Genomic DNA, 23,853 nt, shown 5'->3' with positions numbered 1-23,853 from the left:
ACCTTACATTTACATTGTACATTAAACTTCTTTCATTCTAGGGATATTGTTAATTCCTATAACATACAACAATGAACCACATAACCTTGTGATCTCTGCAGGCTGCGACACATAAATCTGAAACCGATTTAATCAGTAATGGACAGAACCCAATGTACCAAAGGCTTTTACAACAACACTTTGTGTTTATTCAAGTTCATTTAATATTAATTTGGATTTCTGAAAATAACAATCTCGGATCCATTCAACACCCAATGAAAATTTTTCAGAAAGAAATTAGATAAAGAAACCTCAAACAGGCTCATTGCTACAGTGTAGCTCCTCAATGGAGAACAAACTAATTGAGTTGTAGCAGGAGTATGAATGCCCTCACACTGTACATTTAAAAAACTATCACAACCAAACTGATTATGGAAAAATCAATCCTGAAAAAAAAAAAATCAATCTTGAACCTCCAAGTGAGGCCTCCATGTTTGTTTTGCTTTTGCTATCTTGTAGTAAAGGGAAAGCATGTTTTTTGTATGAGTTTCGATGTTTCCAGTTCAAAAACTAGCCGTTAGCGTGCTTCCCATAAGTTTTTATTAGGCAGAAAAATCAGTAGGGAAAATGTGAGATGCCACATCTTAAATCTCTCAGAATTTTAATTTTAACTTATGCAGTATCCAAAGCTTAAGATATCATTTGCTCTGGTTATATTTTTCATTCCTTTAACTGGTTTGAGGCCTGAACTCTCAGCTGTACTCATGGGCATTGCTGATCAGACACTGGTTTTAAAGAATTTTGAGTGAAATATTGCTAAAGGTCAAAGAATCTCTGGATTGAGACCCAGGCGAAATGGATTCAGGCTGTGGCAACATTCCCGATTGTAGTCCAGCTTACAGGAAAGCTATTTGACCTCTGAGTGTTTACATGGCACAGAAGATAAAAAAAGCAGTATGATCACATTTGACTACTCTATTTAGGGGGAGTTTCATTTTTCCTTTAAATCAGAACGTCTTTTACGTTAAAAACCCCTTAATCCTTTCACATCATGAACACATTACAGGTCAAATGAACCAAAAAACATGCCACTATTGATCTAATACTTCATGACCAGGCTTGCCTCAGGACCATTAATGTAATCCATCTATAGCTTGCTTTTCTCTGCCTTGTATCTGTTGGAAGCATATGCACTGCCCGATCACTAGCATTCTTCCCCTCCCTGCATTAGACTCCAGGCCTCACTCACTGGATATTTTCTCCAGCTAGTGTACACAAAAGGTTTATTTTTAACCATTCCACACATTAGACAACAGAGCACAGCTGACAGGCCCAGAATGAAGGAGCCATTACCTCATCACAATAGAGGGGGAGAGGGGACGCAGAGACAATGGGGCGAGGGGGAGAGGAGTCGAGGCCACTGAAGCTCACACAGGCCTCGCACAACTCTATTTGGCCCTGGAAGGCCAGCAAGATCGAGAGAGATGTAGTGCTCATGCCGACTGGGCTGGAAGTGGAGCTCGGAAATGACTTTAGCCAGTGGAGTGGAAGGACAAAATGAGCAAAGGCTGATAAATCTAAAAAGAAAAAGAGATGTTGCTTTTTGGAGCAACAAACCAGAGTACCAGAGTTTGGTACCTTCGGAAAGAAGGTTATGATCCGATTAATTTTTCACTTGTATGGGATCTTCAAGCACACTTTTTTATAATTTAAACAAAATGTTCTTTCCTCGCATTGACTGGCCAGCATTTTTATCAACCAAATTCAAAGCCTCTGTCAAACTAAGCTTGAGGACAAAGGGCTTAAAGGTTGGGGTCATGCTAGACCCCACCACCCCACCCGGAATACAGACCTCTGCCCCTGAACTCTGACCCTCCTGGCATTGTGTAACTAAAAATAATAAAATCTGTTCCAGCAGACGGTCCTGTTCTGTGGGTTAGATGTAAGCTTCACTTTCTTTGCCTGCTCGCTCTTTCTCTTTCTTCTCGAACATTTAAATCAAGATTACGCCAAGATTACGTGGGATTCTGCTGGCAGATGGTGCTTTTGCACCGTGCTTAGAAGAGCTCAGAGTTGGCTGCACCACTTTCTCTTTCTTAATGAAAGAAAACAAATATTACTGCTTTCAAACGGCTTTGGGGGATTGGATCCAACGAGAAGGCATATGACGAGTTTAAATGTGTCGACTTGCATCTAAGTGTTAATCAATAACACGTCGAAGCACATGGCCAGTGTTATTACCAAAATGGAGAAAGTGGCAAGAGGTTTCATGTGGTAGAACAAAATTATGTAGAGCGCTGCATCCAATCTGACTAAAGAACGCAGACAAAAGAAAGCTTTTACATTGTCTGCGAAGTCCTTTGTGCATGTGACGAGAATGACAGTGGTGTGTTCTGTCCCGTCCCACAATCTGAACAGCTCTGGTCCTGACCACTCAATGTCACCCCCACTTGGCTTTTCTAAACTTTGCCTGTGTGACAGAATTCTTTGCTGATCAATAATAAAAAAAAAAAAGCCTTACTATGAAGCCCCTGGAAGTCAGCTGCCCCCACCCACATTGCTCTTTGACCTTACTGAAGGCCTGACTGAGCAAAAACACTGCTTTTCCCATGAGGCCCCTAGAGGCTCCTGTTTCACTAGGGCAATGAAAGGGACTACTGTAAATAATGGGGGCCTGTTTGACCCCACCTTTGTCTGCAACGAGACCCCTGCATCCACTCTACTGTAACAGAGCCGACCTCTCACAATGGAGGCTCTCATGGCTCCGCGACCCCCAGGCTCCCAGCACTATATCTACAGAGGTGGGATTTAAAGCCAGGCAGACCCGGACCCTGAGCTCAAACACTTCTGTGCTTTTCTACACGATCGATTGGCCAAAACTTACTGCAGAGTTCCAAATCACCAACACTGAGCCAGAGGTTAAACAAACAGCTCTATGGCATGGTATTAGTGCTACAATGGGATGCTTTAACTGTTTAAAATTAATAACACCAGAAACAATCACATTATACAGGCAAGTTGTGATGTAACTTTTACCAATAAGAAACTGGGAGTCCATTTGCTTAATCTGTGATGACAAGCAAACTGGTTCAACAAGCTTGTCTTTTGTCCTGCCCACCATTTACCACCAGCACCCGACGCCATTTGTGGCAAATGCAACTGGTGATGGTGAGACTCTATCCCAGCCAGAACTCGCTGAGGACTTGTGTGTGTTTGTGTGTCTCCGTGTGCAAGAAGTCAGAGGCTAAGTGAAATACTTCCTCACGCTGAAGCAAGTGTTAGGGTACAGGAAGCTGAGGCCCAGAGATAAGACAAGATATGGCGATAAGGCACAAACACCTGTTAAGGACTTCAGTTTCTATATACAGTCAATGCATGAAAGACCCAGAATTAATGTGACTTTCCTTCACTGCGAAGGTCAAACAGGAAACTCAGGGCACAAAATTACAAGACATGGCTACAGAGGATGGCACGCTGGGGGAAGAAAACATGGAGACTCTGCATCACACTATGCCTAATGGTGTACGGCGCCTCCTGACAGCATCATCTGTATCGCCCTGCCATGGACACAAACAGCAGAAATGATGCGGTTTGAGTCATGACTTGTCACAGCGGGCTGCACTGGTGATCAGTCCAGTAAACGAAATGGCTTTTGGACTCCAGACAGCGAGGGAACATAAAATACTTCAGCCTGAACTGAAAAGAGAAAGCTCAAGTCCCTGTAACGCGTCAATAAAAATCCAACCCCCATTTTCAGTGACAAGTCAAAAATGGGTGAGCAATAAAAATAAAAAAAAAAAGGGGGTAAGAGCTATATTCATTCATCCACAGAAACACATTTCGACTCGTGTAGACTCACTTTGGATTTGAACAGGTCATAAGAATGATAAAGTGCAGACCACAAACAATATGGCTGTGTAGGAGCATCAGAAAACAACAGTGGCATGGTTTAAAGATTTGTCGAATATTTCGGTTTTACATAATGGTCTTACTCTTATGGATGATAAAGTGAGCCTTAACGGTTGTATTGTTGACCACGTAATGACCATTTGTACTGAGGGAAAGAGAAAGAGCCTGCTTCGGGCATAAATGAGAGCAGTGTGCCTGGTGAAATCATCCCTCGTCTATTGAATTAGACGCATTATGAATTCCATAATGTAAGTGTTTCGAACCCCGTCACTCTCCCAGGCTCAGTCTCCTAAGGGCATGCCATCCATCATCCAACCATTCCTACTGGCAGTCACAACGGGTGCCTCAAGTCAGCAAATATATAAATTAATTATGGTTTTAAGCTTCATTCCACACTTTATCCAACTGATCTCCCAGGATTACAATGCGGCTTAAAACATACCACGCGGATTTGAGTTTCCTTACTTTGTCCACTGAATGCTGCCTGCTCAAGATAATGCCTTGAGACAGAGTGAGGCTTCTTTGCGCCAAACCAAAAAAATTGAGAAGGAAAGAAACACTCCAGTGCATGGGATACCATATATGAAGCAACACCAATATTGTTTTCAAAGACTACTGAACCAACACTAGGACAGGTTTAACAGATAAACAAGCACATGGAGTTCTCCTACCTGTCCCGGCTGTACACAAATCTATTATGATGGGTATTTTATGGCCCCCTTCTTAGCACACTTGTATCGCTCTATCGGGGGCCCCTTGCCAGTCTCTGGCACCCTATTCAACAGGCAACAAAGCAGCTAATTAGAGCCCCTCTTGGTGGAAGCCCGTGGAAGGCTCTGATTTGATACTTCCAGGGGATTCCGGAGCCCCAGCAGTGCATTCACACAGCCCCCATGCACGCTTGGCTTGGCTCTTTGCTCTGGCCCTTCATTGTGCATGGAGCTCAGCAGCGCATTAGAATCACCGAGGGGGAACCGACATGTCTTCTTTCATGTGGCAAGAGCCAGAAACCAGATGCTAATGGGAAATTGATGGGATTAAAACACTGTACTTTGCCGGAAAGAGGAAACTGCTGGCTTATAAAGACCACTTGAATGAAAACACTTTCATAAAGCAGTGAAACTTTTCCTGGAAATAAGTAGAACACAGGGATGCTTGTCATTTTCGTTGACACAACTTTAAACACGAGTAGGTACTTAAGTACATTGTTTGAGGACTTTACCTGCCATATATTTCTATTATTACAACATATTCATAATGGCCACACATTTAGGACATCTTCAAAAATGCACTACCTCATTACTTTACATTAGGTTAGATTACTACACTTTATATTCCCACACGTTATACCAGGAATAGGCATCAGGATTACGTTTGTAACATCACAAATTAACACCTTTTTTAAACTAAACTAATTAACACAAACAACCAATAATATAAAAATTCCCCAATTTTTGTCCTAGACTGTTTGCTCGTAATTTGTGAACACAGTGAATGCAGTGCTCTCATTCAGGATGTCAGCTATTTTGAACATTTCAAACCACATCGGTCTCTTACTGCTCCACCTGAAGAGATCCTGGATCTGATCGACATACCAAAAAAAAAAAAAAGAGAGTTCTTTGGATAATTAATTTGTTTTAGCTGCTTAATTTCTTGAACTTTAAATCCTCTGTAATAGGGAGCACAAACTGTTATACGGGCCTGCGAAAATGTTACGGGTTTCCCCAGAAATTTGAGTGGTAATAGAACACGTGTGAGAGCTAAAAAGTATGAAAAAGTGTTTTTTTTCTTATGTGAAGACTTCAGAAAGGCGGAAAGATTTGACTTGCCTCCGCTTTCCTTCCCTTCCTTAACGAGGTGCATAGCAGAACAGTAGCCTATCTAAGAACCCCGTGGTGACAAAGAGTGCGACTAAAGCCTCCTTAAGCCGAGCTTGCTTGATGGGTAGAGGGTCAGAGGCCCGTTAACCAGTGGCTATTCAGCACCACTGGCCAGGTGAGGGAGGGGTCGGAGCAAGCCAAAATAAAATAATAAAAAAACAGGACACAGGGCCTCCTTCGTTCTTTACGCCGCCCTGTTATCTTGGCTAGCCTGTGCTCGCTTCATCTCCATCGCTATGGCCACTGCTTAAACCTGATTTCTGTATGTGTGTGTGGTGAGGCAGAATGGCTTTAGATGTTCACAGAAGGCTTGGTGTGCCACCTGGCACCGTCCTGGGCTCCCAGCACTCTGCTCGGACTGTAATCCCTTCATCTCCAGTTGCAGGCTGCAGATAAGGAGACGGCTAGTGAAAAGCACCTCGGTTAGAAAGCCCTGTGCACAACCAGCCTGTCTCTCCACTAGGGCACACGATGCTTATCGCTTTAATAAGACGAGGCTGCCTTGTCTGCCTATCTGCATTTACTTTTACTTGGTATTCATGCCAGACTCACTCACACTGCTTCTCATTTTGTAAAGCCTACAGTGAGTCAGTGACACTTTTATGTAAATTTATCATCGGTGACAATAAAAATGCAATCTTTTTTCTTTTTTTTTTTTTTTTTTAAAAAAATCACATAATGGAGCAAGAACAAGCTACTTGTTGTTGGAGAAATGCCTTGACACTCGTCCTGTGCTGTAGTAAAGACACGCAGTCCAATTCATGTGATGTAACCCTGTGCTAAGTCTTTAATCGATACATCTCACTTCTCGAGAGGGAAGACAGAAGCCAGATCTCAGATCAGAGGGGTGCCGGTGTAAATCTTTACAGTTCAACCAAGGCCTTTTAAAGCCTGTCCATAATTGGGTGTCCGCCAACGGACGCTGTATTTGGGTTTAATAAACAAACGATAGCTACTTATAAAGCACAGCACGACATGTAGTTTTATTAGATATAAAAAATCTAGAGCTTGCCAATTGTACAGAAATATAGAAGAATCTTCCTATTCAGTAGGAAGTAGTTTAGTTTTTCATGATGTGCAATGATAGAATCAAAGCCTGTGAGAGGGATCAAATAATAAAATCACATACAGCTATCAAATGGAGTGCCTGTGAGTGCTCAATACATTGTTGAATTAATAAAAAATAAAAAGACTTTGGAAAAATAAAAATACGACTTAAATCCGACACAGACACCTGCTAAGCAAAACAATATAATGAGCAATTAAGGGTATCTGATTGGAGAAATGATCTGCAATCAAAATGAAAAAAGAAATTAGAATTAACATCATGAAGGCATGTCTTACCTCTTCATAATAAATTAATATAAAGGGTTCATTCTACAACCCATTTTCTCCTTTCCAAGGCAACCTTTCTGACAAAAAAAAGCAAGTCAGAATGAAGCTATTTTAATTGGCCAACCTGAAAGTCACATAGGTTTAATTATCATCATACTCAATTAGCATACTGTTAAAGAGTTAGGGACTGTATTAACTCAATCCAATCAGCTGGTGAAAGGGACATTTTACACAAAACAGGGCAGATAAATGGACAAACTTTAATGGCACCTTTATAGGCCCTTAGAATTTCAAGGGCTCTTTAAGATGTTGGCTGGGTGTCCCATTTGGCCATGTTTTCTCCAACTGATTATGGAAATCAACTAGTAAAAGACAATACCTCTGTGGGAGACTGGAAGAAAAACTTGTGGGCCAAGTTTATGGAGAAGGTGCATGATGTCCTGGATATGAAGAGTATTATACTGTCTAAAAGCACACAGTGAACTAAATGCACTAAATCTCTTTTTGTGCAAATGGTGACTATAACTTTTACAGCCAAAGTGTTGGACAGCAGTGAGTGATCGTTATAAGCCACATGGTCTGGCTTCGAGTGCTGCTCGGAGTCACAGTTTGTTATGCTGTTGCGTGAGCGTTGGTGGTTTTGTGGTGAAGCTCAGCTGCACTCATTGCCTCTCTCACATCGCTGCAGCCTGACGCTGGTGTTATCTCACCTCACAAGCTCCATGAAGCTTATCGGGCCAATCTGCTCTTGGTGTACTAGAGAGGAGAGTGCAGGATTATCAGTGCCTCCGATATTCAAAGATAAGACCAGGCTCCCGTTTAAACACCGAGGCTAACTGGGGTGCTAGGTGCACCCAGGAAGCCCGGGTTGGGTCTTTTAATCTGCGGAATCAAACCGTTTATTCATGCAACTGTAAAGGTCGTTATAAAATAATACCACATTAAGATCTAGCTGGTGGAACAGCCAGTTACGTCAGTTAATTGAACTCAGGTTCTATTGTACCGTAGTGCGAACGTTCATTGCTACTGCATTCAAGTTTACAAAATACCAAATATGCACGTCAGACCAAGCAAACCTAATCTATTTTCCAGCACTAATCATATGTATAACCATATTTAAATGCAGAATAAGTTAGCAGCTATGTCACTAACAAAGAGCTGTTGGAGCAAATGGTAAACTGCCATTAAATTTGTTGAGACATAAATAAATAAAGCCTAAATAAATTAAGATAAAGCACAATATACATGAATTTGTTGAATTTGTCTATGACTGAAATGTAGCCAGCATCAACAGACACACTTTCTATGCAACTAGGTGTTCTACGGTATATGCAAGGAATAAAACACTAAGGGGCACGCCATTACAGGAAAATAAGCAGTGATGGAGAGGTGCATTATGACCTGGCACAAAGAAAATTGATCAAAATAATTCCGACCAATCTAGAATGAGTCTAGAATTCAACGGCATTGTAGTAGAAGAGAAAAGTATCACATGACAATACACAATTTTCTAAATACACAATGTGCATCACTAGAATTAAAACACCCACACCAAATTTAGGCAAGATCAATGATGTTGTGTGTTAAACAATTTAATCATTTTCTACAAAAATATCAACGCTGGTACCAACAAAAAACACAACAACCAGTAGATCATATCCTCATATTAACCAGTTTCCTGTTAATGTCATATAGTTTTACTGATTGGCTAAAGACTGCACTATGATCATTTTATGCAGCTATGATGTACATTGAGTGTCTTTGGTGCAATTAAAAGTCTATAAAGCTCTAGTTTAACATGTGCAAAGCTCGAAATATGGTTTAGGACACACTTTACACCCGTACTTAAGATGTTAAGCTCAACTGGAAAACAGGACTGACCTAAGATGACCTTTTGGTTAGACCGAATGTGAAACACCAAGAAAAGAACTTTTAGTGCATGAGCTTTCACCTGAATTGTTGCTATTCTCTGCAAGCTGATTATTTTCTTATCAGGAGGTTATTAAAATATTCCACTAATCCTGTCTCTGATGTCATGGCACCACAATCTCTGCTTTCCATAGCAAAATATGTCAAGAACTACGAGCAGAGACTCAAACTATGTTGGCAAAAAAAAAAGCTGCGATACTGCTGAAAGAGAGCTGCGATTTAGCCCCGGCAGGAAACCACGGGTGACTGCAAAACAAACAAACCCTTTCATTTTAGGTAATCCAGAGTCGTATATCTCTCCCTGATTCCGTCACATAACTCGTGAGGTCCTTCCAGCAGGCCGTCTCCTCGGCTCTCGCTTCATCCTGGACCAGATCCACATCGCACCGATTTGCCCGGGGCGCCATGACATAACCCAGGGCACGGCTGAATAAAATGGACCACACTAAATCCACGCAGTAAGCGAGCACTTATTTATACACATGCATACGCGTATATGGTCCCGTGCCATGCCTGGAAACAATTATAGCTAATTACGTTGACCTGTTTGTGCAAAATGAGCTTTCAAACAGAAAGATTTTTCACATTTGGAACTGGTGATGGCAGGGTCCCTGGCACAAGACGCTGGGAAATAATGTGTAATTACTCACAAGACCCGTCTCCCTGCGTGCCGCAAGCTGTCAGGAGTACAAGCCTGTAAATAGCCTTAGAAAACAAACACGGCCGTCTCTGTCACACGACAAAATCAGCACTTGCATTCAAAAAGGAATCGAATTAGGATTCGTGCCTTCACTTGATATTATGGGCAATAAGAGAAGGAGAGAAACGGCAATTAAAAGAAGCCTTTTAAAAACCACAGCTGCAGTAATGAATTATTTTCTATAGGAAATGATTTCAGTTTCAAGAATAATGGCAGAGTAAATATTAATTCAAGAAATGACAAAATGAAAAAGCCTACTTATATACTGGTATGTAAGACAGGGATAAACACCACATTAACCTGTACTGAAATACATGTAATTCAGTACTACTTACAGGAATTCAAACCAGTTTTATTTAACCGGGATCGTTTTCTTTTCTAAACACACACCATGATACACCTTCAACACTCAAGCTCAATGAGTCAGCTCCTCATGATTCACTCGTGCACCAACAACTTTTACATCACGCAAGCTTGTCAAGTGGTTTTTTTTTCTTTCACTAAAAACATGTTTAAATGTCATTGAGAGTGACGCAACCTCAAGCTGGTCCTTATCTAATAAATACTTTATTGGTTAAAATCAGCTCATCTACTTCCCTGTTCCCAGCCATACTCTGAAAGAGGTCTGAAACCGAATCTTAGACAAATCTTGAACTTTACCCAACGTGCATTCCAGCAGCTTATGTAAAATCTCAACTGACTCAGTAAATAAAACCACTGAAACCAAGCGTGTTGAAAAAAAAAGCCATTCAGTCAGCAAGTGGCACCCAGACAAGCGCTTATGTAAGCAAATCATGTGGAGAATCCATGTGAAAGAATTCTTGGAGGGGAAGATAAACACTACTAAGTTATCAGTCTTCTATCTCTGTGCAATTTGTATCGCATTTGTGAAATTCTAGTTGGTAAAAAGCGATGCTGCTTGTGTTCCCTGGAACATAAACACGGTGAACGCTCCAAAACCCGAGCGTTGAGATTTCCATCCCTCGACAGCAGCACCCCCTCCAGCTATGCTGATGAGAAGCAGAGGCCAGCCGAGTGGCCAAAAGGTTACAGTGTGGAGGCTGGCCCAGGCCCTGCGCACAGTCCTCATTTCCTGATCTGGACACTCGGCCCCCCTCTCATAAACCTAATAAAGGCTGTGGTGGGAGGCTCGTCACTGGCCACACGGTGGGGGTCAGAGGCTGGACTGCAGGCTGCTTCCCATTAACCAGGCTTCTCCCCAGGTGTTGCTAATGGACCCGAGCAGCGCCTCTCCAGGAGCTCTCAGAGCCACTAGAGCAGGCCTGGAAATGATCAGGACTCAAAGCTGAAGCTCCACCTCAAGCAGCACGCACGCACGCGCGCGCGCACACACACACACACACACACACACACACACACACACACACACACACACACACACACACACCACTCACGAGACCAAAATGAGGCATTTCTGCTAATCTTGTATGATGATTTTAAAATGTACGCTAACCCAAAGTGTGGTCCATGAAGCATAGGGGGTCCATGAATTTTTAATCACAACCCACCATTATTAAAGTTATTATATTTGAGCTTGTTTGACTAATCCCTTGAATGGACTAGGTTTACTCAAAACCTCAATAACTCAAACATGTAGCCAAAAACTAACCACAAAAAAAGCTCAGGAATAAAAAGCTATATAGCTCTAATGGATAGAGGAAAATATTATTAAATTAAATTAATGTTCATGGAATAAATCTGTACCGGGAGGGTCCATGAAATTTATTTTACGTTTAATGGGATCCCCAGCTCTGAAATTGTGAGAGCTCCTGCTCTAAACTATGTAATTATGTTAAAGAGTACACACTTTTGAAATGTTTTTTCAGATCATTTAATCGGAGTAATTTTCCAAGGCTTTAGAGTCCTCTTACGAGCTATAAACCTCGTTTTGTTTCATGTTGTTTTGTTGAGTTGATTTGAATTATTGCATTACATAACACTACATTATATTTTACATACATGTCAAATATATATAGACATTTTAATACCTTTAATTAACTATTTTTATTATAGCAAAATTTTCCCTCGTTTTAACCTTTTTAGTGCTCTATAAAATCTAAATAATCCTAGATTAACAAATGGTTTACACACACACACACACACACACACACACACACACACACTAATATATATATATATATATATATATATATATATATATATATATATATATATATATATATATATATATATATATATATATATATATTTTTTTTTTTTTGTTAATATATAATACATATACATATATAAACCACAGCACTAAAATATAATCATTCCCAGTTGCTAGTCAACAAATCATTAACCCTCCAGTTATGAAAGAATAGGTTTATGGTTTCTAAATGACTTTCCTGTCTTCAAGTCAATCTGCAGAACGTCTGAAAAACGTCAACACTGACTCCTTATTTCGTCATTCCTTTGCTAAAGGATAAATATATTCATGTTTGCGGAAGATCAATTTCCTGCGTTGATGAGGAACTTGTATTTTTATACAAGAAAGACCTACAAGGATAAATTGGTTATGTATTAATGCATTACCTTCACTGCATGAAGTAACGGAAACTGACCTCTAACATAAAGATAAGCAATCAGCAGCCACCTTTGTAAATGATCTTCAGCTGGCAGCTTCCTTAACCTGAGATCTTTAATCAAGGAACTTACACATGCATATCTTCCATTTCTTCACTTCACTGACCAACAATACTAATCGTATTGTGGTAGTGCATGCACCTTTCCCCAAATTAAAATAATGAGGTGAATTGAGGTGAAGACTGACAAAACTCCTCTGTGTCAGTCAAGATGAAGAACTAAGCCTGCAAACTTTTGAAACACCTCCACAATGCTCAGAAACATGACAGGAGATGATGAGTATTAGAAACCACTCACCTGTGCTGCTCCACAGCCTCGTTGTCGGGCAGTTCGGCACCGCACACGTTGCAGCGCTCGTTTTGCCCGCCACGCCCGTCAGGCTTCATGCCAGCTGCTAGCTCGCCCAACTTGTTGAAGAACTCTCTCTGAATGAAGCTCTGTGGCAGGAGGCTGCTGTAGGCGCTGAAGTCCATGGACATGGCCAGAGCTGGAGACATGTGCAGGGTCGAGGCCATGGAGGCAGGCATGGAGAGCAAGGCCTCACTCTTATGGTTGGGTGGCAGGCCGTAGAGAGAGGCCAGGTGTTTCTCGGTCATACCTGCCATACTTTCCAGCCCCATATGGCTGGCCTCGGTTGGGTGATCTCCTCCCCCATCCTCACGGACATACTGTAACCCACGGGCACTGGTGATTACGCTGCTTCTGGTGGGGGTACCAGGTCCATCACGGCTCTTATCACCATCACTAGTGCGGTCTCCGTTGCTCGAGGTGCTGGACTCCATGGGTCTGGGGCTCTCACGACCATTAGCGTCATCCACCTGCATCATCTCAGTTTTGATCTCTGGCATTATAGAGTGAGGGTTGCCCTGTAGGTTCTGATCAGTGCCCAGTCCATGCTGCATGCTGTTCTGTAACAGTGACTGGCCGATGCTCATCAGGCTGTCCACTGCAGCTTTGGTTGGGCTCATCGTGGAGAGACCGAAGGAAGTGGAGACAGATGGGCTCTGATCTATGATGCTGGACAGTGCCAATGCTTGCTGGGCAGTGGATATATAGCCACTGTCCTCAATGGAATGCTTCTTGGAGCTGGCAGTGCTCCTGCCATGCTTCCCTTTGTGCTCGTCATCCTCCTCTGTACCGCCATCATTCATATTGACCTCTGCATCGTTCTCGTCTGAAGACTGGATGGTCTCCAGGATCTTCAGACATTGCTCTTCAAGATACTCTATCTCGAGTATCTCTGCTGCGTACAGCAGGTCATCCAAGTCTTCCACTTTTGCTTGGAGCGTGGCAGTGTAAGCATACTCAAGAATCTGTTGGAAGGTCTTTGGTGAGAGAAAGTCAAGGGTATAATGCTGGCTGTTGCGGTGGAAAAGGATCTCGAACATCTTGCTGGTGCAGGCCAGCACAGTCCGGTGAGCATGGAACTCCTGGCTGTCCACCATGATGACCACATCACAGAGCGTGCCGGCCAGGCGCATCTGATTGGCCTTGTGCAGCAGCGCAGTGGGGTGGTTGGGGTTCTGGAGCTGTATCATACCCATTTTAGTCAGATCCATAACGTCTCCGTAACCCGCCAGGCCAATTCATGAGTCTCGCTCTTTCCACTCAGCAGTCTGTTCAGTTATCTTTGTAAACAAGATAAGGTGAGTCTAAAGAGAGAGAGAGAACAAGAGAAGCCACAGTTAAATATAATCAGGAATGTGTATTACATGCTCTTCATTGATCCAAGTTACAATGTACCAGACTGTTGTTCTGTAATTTAAAACTCTGACGCTGATTGTCCAAACCTGTAAGATTCACATATAAACTCCAGTAACCGGTTTTAGGAGATGTCAGCTCTCGACAGATCTAAATCTCAAAGCTTCACAGCAAATCCAAACTACTGTAAATTACTAGCCAAACAACACGACCTTTGTGTTCCAGTCTTGCAACAAGGGTGCAAATCACCACCTATGCCTCGCAAAGAGCTAGTCAGCCCCAATGCGAAGCCTGAAAGTGTTGCATTAGCACTAGGAAACCCTGCCTGTAATCACTCTTTTGTTTTGGTGTTCGAAGCTTGCTTCACAAAGCCCATCAACAGCCGCCTGAAATGAAATGGCATCTTATTCAGTATTCGCATCACAGAGCGGGATAGGGAGCGGAGCATGGAGGGTGAGGCAAGCTGTTGCCAGGAACAGTTGGAACAGAGGATGTCACAAAAGCTCTGAGTCTGAGTGGCAACAACGTGCCCACCTAAAGCTGCTTTTTAACACGCTAAAGCATTAACGACTGCAGCGCAAAGAGCACAACACAAAGGTGTTTGGCTTTAAAGATAACATTATGAATAAAGCACCATATAGTGGATAGACCACCACGTGTCTACGTGTAGAAGGGCAGTTTGGGTGTTTTTTTTTTGCTAGTAATCATTTCGATGTGAAATAAATAAAGGATCATTTTTCACACCTGTATAAGACATAATAAATTATTTTAACACATGATGACTACAAGATTAGTCACACCAATATTTCTACATAATAAAACAACTCAAAGGTAAATATTGCTCTTACTATATATATATATATATATATATATATATATATATATATATATATATATATATATTCTCTCACACACACACACACACACACACACAATGTGTGGTAGCCTCAATCTTCTAAAGTGTAATCACTGTTTAAATGTTAGGCTCATAAAACTGATAAAACGCATCCAATGAGAAAGATGGATTCAACCATCTCCCCAAAATACATTATTACTACTATTATTTTATTTTATTTTACATGTGTCTGCTAATAATTTAAGCTCACGTCGCATGTTATTTCTTGTCCAGCCAACCTACTCTGAATGAACACACCGAGGAAATGTTCTTAACTTCAATACAGCGTAATATAAGCAAGAGTAAAGAGTCGCGTGCGCCGATGCGGAACGCTGCAAAACGCGTAGGTCACAAGCTGCAAATAAAACAATCAAAGAAACAAATATATGCTCGTGCATTCTTTGGAGTGAAAGATCACTGACTTGTTAAACCGCACGTCTCCATAAATTCGCCATCAATAATGACAGGGTGAAACGGCAATCAGCGCAATTGAGCCGGGGCGCAAAACGATGCACTGTGCGCGCGCGCAAAAAAAACCCACCAGCAAATAATCAGATAATAACCTTTGAGTCCTACGAAACACGTGAGTCCAATCTCTCAGCTATTGTGATACCACCGAGTCTACAAGGCGAATTAAAGAACACGCATGCAGCAGGTCGATATTGGAGTTTACAGACGAGTTTCGGCTCGCAGGTGATTCTGTTTAAAGCGAAATGGCAGCTCGCGCGCGCACTGTACGAATTACCTGCATGTAATCAGTCAATCAGCATGAAAAGCGTTCATTAGGAATTCATTAAGAAGAGATAAACAGTTGCCGAGCACACATCGTGAGTATGGATGATGCATAGAGGTCTACTCTGTGAAAAGTGGGCAATAATAATAATTTACTTTAAAAAATAAATAAATAAATAAATAAATAATAATAATAATAATAATAATAATAATAATAATAATAATAAATACTCGTGCAGTGATTTAGTAATTTGGGCATGTGTGTGCAACAGTGAAGCTAGGAGGAGCAGTGTGATCACCGATCTTCCAAACAAACACTGTCAACATTACATCTGTGTACGGGTGAAGCGTGGCAGATGAGCGCCGACTGTAATATGCATCAGGTGCTTCACTGACAGCGGTGCCACTTGTACTTAAAGCAACTTCCTCGCCTGGTCTTCTCTCCGTTTCAACACACCTTGTCCTGCGCTGTCGCTTTAAATGGAGCGAGCAAACAGGCGAGGAAGTTGAGCTCAAAGCGTGTTTTGTAAGCAAACACGTTACATTTCGTCAAGCACTGACGCCAACAACACTCCGACTTGCGTTGCCAACCCCCCCAAAAATACTCCAGCTTTCCGGTAAGCCGTGACCATGCCGAGCCGCGGTACTGCTCTCCGCTTCCCGTTCGATTACTCACCTGCAGGTCGCTTGCACGCGCCGCTTCCGTACAGGGCTCTTATTGAGGAGACTCGTGCATACAGAGCGCAGTTCACAGTACCCGCTCTCGCGCGCACTGACTCCCCTCCGCGCGCGCTTCAGCAAATCAACAGCGCGGTGACGTCAGCGGCCGCTCGCCTTCATTAAGCGCCTCGCGCACGAGCGCTGCGAAAGCGAGACACCTAGGGGGGCTGCAGAGGGGCTGCAGAAATCAGGCTGCAAAAATCAGGCTGCAAAACCTGGGGTCACATCCAGCTAGTCTACGATAATAATAATAATAATATCAAAACAATAATAACAATGTTTGTTATTATATTATTATTATTATTGTTGTGTGTTCAACGTGTATTTAGTTTGTAGCACATTTTATACAGTTTGTAAACAACAACAACAACAACAATAATAATAATGCATTATTTATAAATAAATACAAATATTTATTTCTAAATGTATACATAGAAATTGAATTGTCATTTGTTTGTTTATTTATTTATTTTAACTGATACTAAGTACATTTAAATTGATATTTTTGGGTGATGTTTATTTTATGTATTTACTTTTAAGCACACTGTGCTGCATGTTTATATATTATATATTTTTGTTCAAATAAATAAAACAAATGCAAGTAACTAAATTGTTACATAAATTAAAAATATATATATTTCAGATTTGTAATAGGTGCTATATACTAAAATGATTGTTTAAAAATATTGGAAAACATATTTTAAATAATTATTATTGTTGCTGCTGTTGCTGATGCTATTACATTTCATTATCTTTACCAACGCTTGTCAGAGTACAGACTACAGATCTTCACATCACAGTCATTTTGATGTTTAAAAAGTTGTCAAATTTAAAAAACACACAAAAAAAACAAAACAAAAAAAAACACACCACAGATATGAAATAGGTGTTGAGCAGAAATAAAGATTAGGATGAGTCTCCTTTGGTTACAACAATTGAGTTTCATTACTAACTTTCTTTAATAATTTTCCTGTTTTTCTTTCTTTCTTTTTACAGATACAGCACATGCTCCATAAATCCTGGGACAACTGTCTCTCCCACCTGTTACATTTCTCTCCTCTTCACTCACCTGTACACAGGCCTAAAAATGAAATGTAAAGTTTGAAAATGTGTTTCACTACAACAGGCCTGGTAAAGTTTCACCCAGCTTCCTGCCCATCTGGCATAATCAGGGATAAAGAAAAAAATAATCACGACTACAAGCTGCACATAATCCCTGATTTATCAGGGATGAACAAAACAAGAGCAAAATGATAATTCTGTACTGTACATGACTTACTGGATCTCAGTGCAGTCATAGGATTTAAAATCTCTTCATGTTTGAAGCACATTGCAACACAGAGGCTGCTGACAGATGTGCACAGTTATGTCTTTGTTAGTGTTTGACCACACCAATGTATTGAGCTAACCAAGGGATGGAATATTCTCTTCATTGCCAACTTCAATACAAAGCTTCTTTAATTGTACAAGTAGACATGATGATGATTCATACGCAGGAGTAATAATGATTATTAAAGATGTACTCTGTAAGACCATAAATGGCAGATCTATTACATATACAGTACATGTGGTATACATCTGCTGTCCCTGTTTTGGTCCATCAATGACAAATACTCTCCAGATGAGAACACGTTTTGCTTTCACTGTTCCTCGCTCTTTTACACAATAGGCAGAAGAGGTAGATGTGGACCTAACAGTTGACTTTTGAGCTCCTGCTTTGAATAGGCTCTTTTTACACTCATATAATCCCAGTCGTGCCCTGGGACTCGGGGCCCTGCCTACATGACCTCTGACCTCTACCTCTGACCTTGGCTAGATTTCCTCCTGTACAAAACCCCCTTCCTTGTGACCAGTAAAAGATGCCTTTTCCAAGCTGTTAAGCACATACACTTAAAAGCTACCTTTAAAGTTATTACATCAGGAATATACAGGTTGTCGGGGTTAATGTTGGACGAAGTGTGTATGGTGTACGAAGTGTGTATAGGAATGACAGCATTTAGAACATGGAATAATGTATTAGAAAGAAAGTCAGACTAAACTAAGATGACAACAACATTATGCAAATCCTCAAAGCCTCAATTTAGATTTCATGATATGTATGACATTTTTTATATACAAAACCATAATACACTAAAAATATTCTTGTATTTCAGTTTGATTGATGCTTTTGATTTTTGGTACGTGAACAATAAGCACCATATGGTACCAATATGCTGGTACCAGAATCTGATGGAAATGTAAATCATACCATGGCATTATGTTCTTCATGGTGATGACAGTAATGAAGATGCTTCACACTGTTTAATAGAAAAATGCTTTCATTACAAAACACAAATATTTTATTCAGTCAAGGCAACAGGTTTATACCACAGTGCTGTAGAATTCTTGTTTCTGATCATTTTCTATAACAGCAGATCTGACAGTAATTGAAATCAAAATAAAAATATATTAATGTACCTGTTCTAATACATTACCGTTTCTATAGTAACAGTTTACACAGGGAATTGTATGCTGGACACTCAACATAAATGGATGTTAAAAAGATGGTTTTCTGTGAGGAGTTGTTTAGTCAGCATTTATAGAAGGAGTCTCCAGTGTCAGCAGTCAAAGGTAAAGCTATTTCTTTGCTTTTTCAGACATGGGAACGTCTTCAGGACAGAGGGCTTTTCGATTTCTCAGTACATAACAACCTGCATCTTATTAACTTCAAGAGCGAGAAAAAGGAGAGGCAAACATGAAACTAGCTCATTTCAAAGACATTCCACAACATTAAATGTAACTACAAATGGATAACAAGTACAATATGGAACAAAAATTTTAGCAAAATGCTATGGTATTAGAAGAATAAAGCACTTTGGGATGCTCAATTATAGGAAAATAATCCATATTGGTGTGGTAACAGTAACTCAGCTTCATCACACCAACAAGTCATTGATAGTTTTCTTATAACAGCACACCCCCATGTGTTTTATTCCTTACATAACGTCTTCACCCTGCCTATTTTAGGTTTATGTTTAGAATCACAGGACAAGGTGATTTTTAATAAAATTACAATGCCCTTTGGAACTCTAAATCAAGCTCAGATTGGCCCACCCAACATGTGACATCTGAATGAAACCAGACGTTCTCTCCTCCAGCTCTGGAGTAGAAGAATGGCCTCCGTTCTCATTGTTAATGGGTTGAAATGGCAATGTTGACCGAGCAGTTTTATTTACTGAGTGTGTGTTTGCCAGACCCCCCCCCCCCCCAATCTCTCTCTCTCTCTCTCTCTCTCTCTCTCTCTCTCTCGGCCTGTGACTGTTTGGTCAGATGCCAAGGTGATCTCCTGATCAATACAGATCTGGTATCAGCAAGCAGGAGGGAGAGGAGCTATCTTATTAACCCTGCCGCTTCCAGGTAACACAAGTCTCCTAATCAGAGGTAACTGACCCTACAATCACTGAGCACCACCTTGGACATTACAAGAGGCAAATACCAGTTACCAATTAAGTCTCTTATTAACCTGTGACACAAAAAAAAGTACGCAATTATCCAGTAGGTCTAATTACACCTCTTAGCTCACCTTGTGAATATACAGCCTGCTATTAGATTTAATGTGTCATAATGTGTTTCAGAGCTGCTTGATGAGAGGAAAGGTTGGTGAGTTCTCTGTAAATCTGAATCAATGTGCTCCAGTCAGGGAGCGCTCAGAGGAATTCCAAAGCCTCTGCAGAAGGAAGAGGAGGAGGTGGTGGTGGTGGTGGTGGTGGGGCAGGGTCACATCGGTGATTGATGTGTCTGTATTTGTGCTTTGTTAGTTGTGTCCTTCTAATGGACTGCAGATGCGAATGGTCTTGGTGCAACAGCTAATTGGCCATGTTTAGAACTGGAAAATAAACTGGAAAGACACAGTGATGTTGAACAGACAAAGTTATTTAAACCATGTAAAGAAAGTGAACAAGCGAGTTTTGTTTACAGGGCTCTCCTTTTTTCCGTCTCACTTTACGAATCCCAAAAGATTTCCAGAGAACGTGCGAGAAAAAGAGAGAGAAATGATCATCTTTAACATCCCTCCATTACTCCATTACTACACTCTTTATCTAATCTTTAATCTTCTGTCTTTCCTCACCCACTCCTCATAGCACTTAGGATCACAATGCACAGTTTACTGTAGAGATCACCTCAGTGTTTTCTCATTATTTGATCATTGATCATACAGATAAAGGCCTTTCTAAGTACTTGATGTATTGCCTGAAATATTTGCATTTTAACAGCTCATTTAACATTGACTTAAAGTTTGTTAAAGTTTATCAAAGTACCTCCACTAATACTGGCACCCTTGGTAAATATGAACAAAGAAGGCTGTGAAAAATGATCTTTATTCACAAAAATACTCTGCTCTCATGGATATCAAACAATTGCAAACACAACACAGGTTTATTAAAAAAAAAACATATTTGTTAAATATATGTGTGCAACATTTATTGTCACCCCTATGAATTCATATGAGAAAAATATATTTGAAGTATATTCCCATTGATATTTTACACATTTTTTAGTACACCTGGGTGATTATGAACAGGAAATTGTTCAACCATGACTTCCTGTTTCACAGGGGTATAAATATGAGGTAACACATAGGCCAAATTCCCTTAGTCATTCATAACAATGGGTAAGACCAAGGAATATAGCTGTGATGTGTGACAAAAGGTTGTTGAGCTTCACAAAATGGGAAGTATCTATAAGAAAATAGCACAAGCATTGAAAATGCCCATTTGGAGGTTTTGGCGCACACAGAGAGGTAGCCATATGGAACAGTACCTCATGCCCACGGTTAAATATGGTAGTGGCTCTTGTTTTGGGGCTGGTTTTCTGCCAGAGGACCTAGACATTTTGTTAGGATACACGGCATAATGGACTCTGTCAAATATCAACAGATATTAAATAAAAACCTGACTGCCTCTGCCAGAAAGCTTAAAATGGGCTGTGGTTGGATCTCCCAGCAGGAAAATGATCCAAAATGTACATCAAAATAAACAAAAAAATGGTTTACTGACCACAAAATCAATGTCCTGCCATGGCCATCCCAGTCCTCTGACTTGTCTACATGTAAACCCATAGAAAACAGGTGGGGTGAAATGAAGAGTAGAGTCCACCAGCATGGGCCTCGGAATTTGAAGGATCTGGAGAGATTCTGTATGGAGGAATGATGTCATGTATTCTCCTTGTCATGTATTCTCCAACCTCATCAGGTATTATAGGAGAAGACTCAGAGCTGTCATCTTAGCAAAGGGAGGTAGCACAAAGTATTGACTAAAAGGGTGCCAATAATTGTTGCACACCTATATTTAACAAAGATTTTTTTTTTTTGATAAACCTGTGTTTTGTTTGCAGTTGTTTGATATCCATGAAAGCAGAGTATTTTTGTGAATTTTTGAATAAAAGATCAATAGGTTTAAAAATAAAGACAATTCACAGCCTTCTTTGCTCATATTTACCAAGGGCATATTATATCAGCGTATGGCCCTGTATATACATTAACAACATACATAAAACAATATACTATTATTTTGTGAGCTAAAAGTTATGTTACTTAAATTCTTCTTAATATAAATGAAATTGTCCACTTATTTTTATTTCCATTAAACACAATGCTGTTTAAAAATTTATGGTTGATACTCTGACATTATAGCATCAGCACATTTATAATTTAAGAGATATCAAAGAACTATAAAATACTGTATGTAGTGCATGAAAAAAATCAAGAGAAAATTTCTTCTTTTCGTTTCTTACAGTAACTTTCCCCTATGCTAGTAATAAAGTTCTATAAAAAATAATACATTTTAAATGTAATAAAAATAATAAATACATGCAAAACTATCTCAATCTTACAAAACAAAACAAAAAAAGTTTATCACACCTTTCCTACATAATATATCAATTAAGACACTTTCTGAGTCAGAACTTTCAGCTACAGGTGTAACAGAGATTTACAACTTCCACACTTAAACGTTATTCCATTTCTACATAGGAGTTTCATACTGTAACAGTCTAAATGTAATCAAATAGGCAACTTAAAGTGTAACTACATTTTCATCTGAAAGCCATTCATCCTACCTGAGTCCAATACTGGCATGAATTGAATATATACTGAGGAACTCGATACAGTTTGAGGTGAATGTGTGATGATTTAGGTATGCAGCTTGTACAATGCTAAACTAGCAACTATAAGCTTCCTCATTTTTAACTTCATTGCTCAAATGTACAACTTAAACAGCAAACATTTTTTGGCTGAGAGACTAAATTGAGATGAAGAGGAAGTTGTCTAAAAATATTCTTAGCTGAGTTGTCACTTTAATAGGGCAAGTATCATTCAAAGTACAGGAGGCTTTATAAAATGTTTCTGTAATGCTGGCTACTTATGTGCTGTATGGTTAGTGATTAGCACACCGCCAGGGTTGGGGGTTCGATTCCTGCCGCTGCCCTTTGTGTGCGGAGTTTGCATGTTCTCCCCGTGTTGCGGGGGTTTCCTCCAGGTATTCCGGTTTCCTCCCCAGACCAAAGACATGCACTGTAGGCTGACTGGCATGTCCAAAGTCTGTGGTGTATGAATGTGTATGTGATTGTGCCCTGCGATGGATTGGCACCCTGTCCAGGGTGTATCCCACCTTGTACCCGATGGTCCCTGGGATACGCTCCAGGTTCCTCTGAAGGATAAGCAGCTTAGAAAATGGATGCATGGATAGAGAAATAAGGCAACATATACAGATATACAGTACATAAAGAAATATATAGATAATGTTTACCCAGTCTTCAGCTGTCCAGTTTCAGTGAGCCTGTGTATACTGTAGCTTTAGATTCCTGGTCTTAGCTGACAGGAGTGGACCTCACTGTGGTCTTCTGCTGTTCTAGCTTATTCACCACAAGGTTTCATGTGTTGTGCATTCTGAGATGCCTTTCTGCTCACCACGGCTCCAAAGAATGTTTTTTAGCTACCATAGACTTCCTGTCAACTCGAACCAGTTTGCCCATTCTTCTCTGACCTGAACAGAACTGCTGCTCACAGGAAGGTTTTTGTTTTTCATGCCAATCTGTGTAAACTCAAAATACTGTTGTGCATGAAAATTACAGAAGATCAAACCAGCTTCTCTGGCACCGACAACAATGCAACAGTCAGAGAGATCCCATTTTCCCCCATTCTGATGTTTGGTGTGAAACGAACTGAAGATTTTGGCCTGTATCTGCATGATTTCATGCAATGCACTGCTGCAACAATTTAGGCATGCAGCTTGTACAATGCTAAACTAGTAGCTGTAAGCTTCCTCATTTTTAACCTTATAATTCAAATTTAAAACTTAAAAAACAAATGTTATTGGCTGGTAGACATTGTCTAAAAGTATTTTTTGCTGAATTGTCACCTTAATGTAGCCAAAGAATGTTCATTTAAAAGTAATGTAGGCTTTATAAAAGGTTTCTGTAGTGCTTGT

The 23,853-nt window shown here is 40.5% G+C and overlaps 1 protein-coding gene across 1 annotated transcript in view; it reads right to left on the bottom strand.

Annotated features, from left to right (window-relative positions):
* zbtb16a (zinc finger and BTB domain containing 16a) overlaps positions 1-16,461 on the bottom strand; it is a 110,566-nt gene extending 94,105 nt beyond the window's left edge. The window contains exons 1-2 of the mRNA XM_053648814.1: positions 16,344-16,461; positions 12,637-13,991 (exon numbers count right to left, since the gene is read on the bottom strand). Coding sequence (XP_053504789.1) covers positions 12,637-13,898 — 1,262 coding nt within the window. The 5' untranslated portion in view covers positions 13,899-13,991; positions 16,344-16,461. The remainder of the gene's footprint in view (positions 1-12,636; positions 13,992-16,343) is intronic.
* Positions 16,462-23,853: the final 7,392 nt, after the last annotated feature.

Source organism: Ictalurus furcatus, chromosome 18 (assembly GCF_023375685.1).
Source record: "Ictalurus furcatus strain D&B chromosome 18, Billie_1.0, whole genome shotgun sequence".
Classification (NCBI taxonomy): domain Eukaryota; kingdom Metazoa; phylum Chordata; class Actinopteri; order Siluriformes; family Ictaluridae; genus Ictalurus; species Ictalurus furcatus.
The sequence above is the reverse complement of the archived record's forward strand: the minus strand, read 5'-3'. Positions and strand labels throughout refer to the sequence as shown.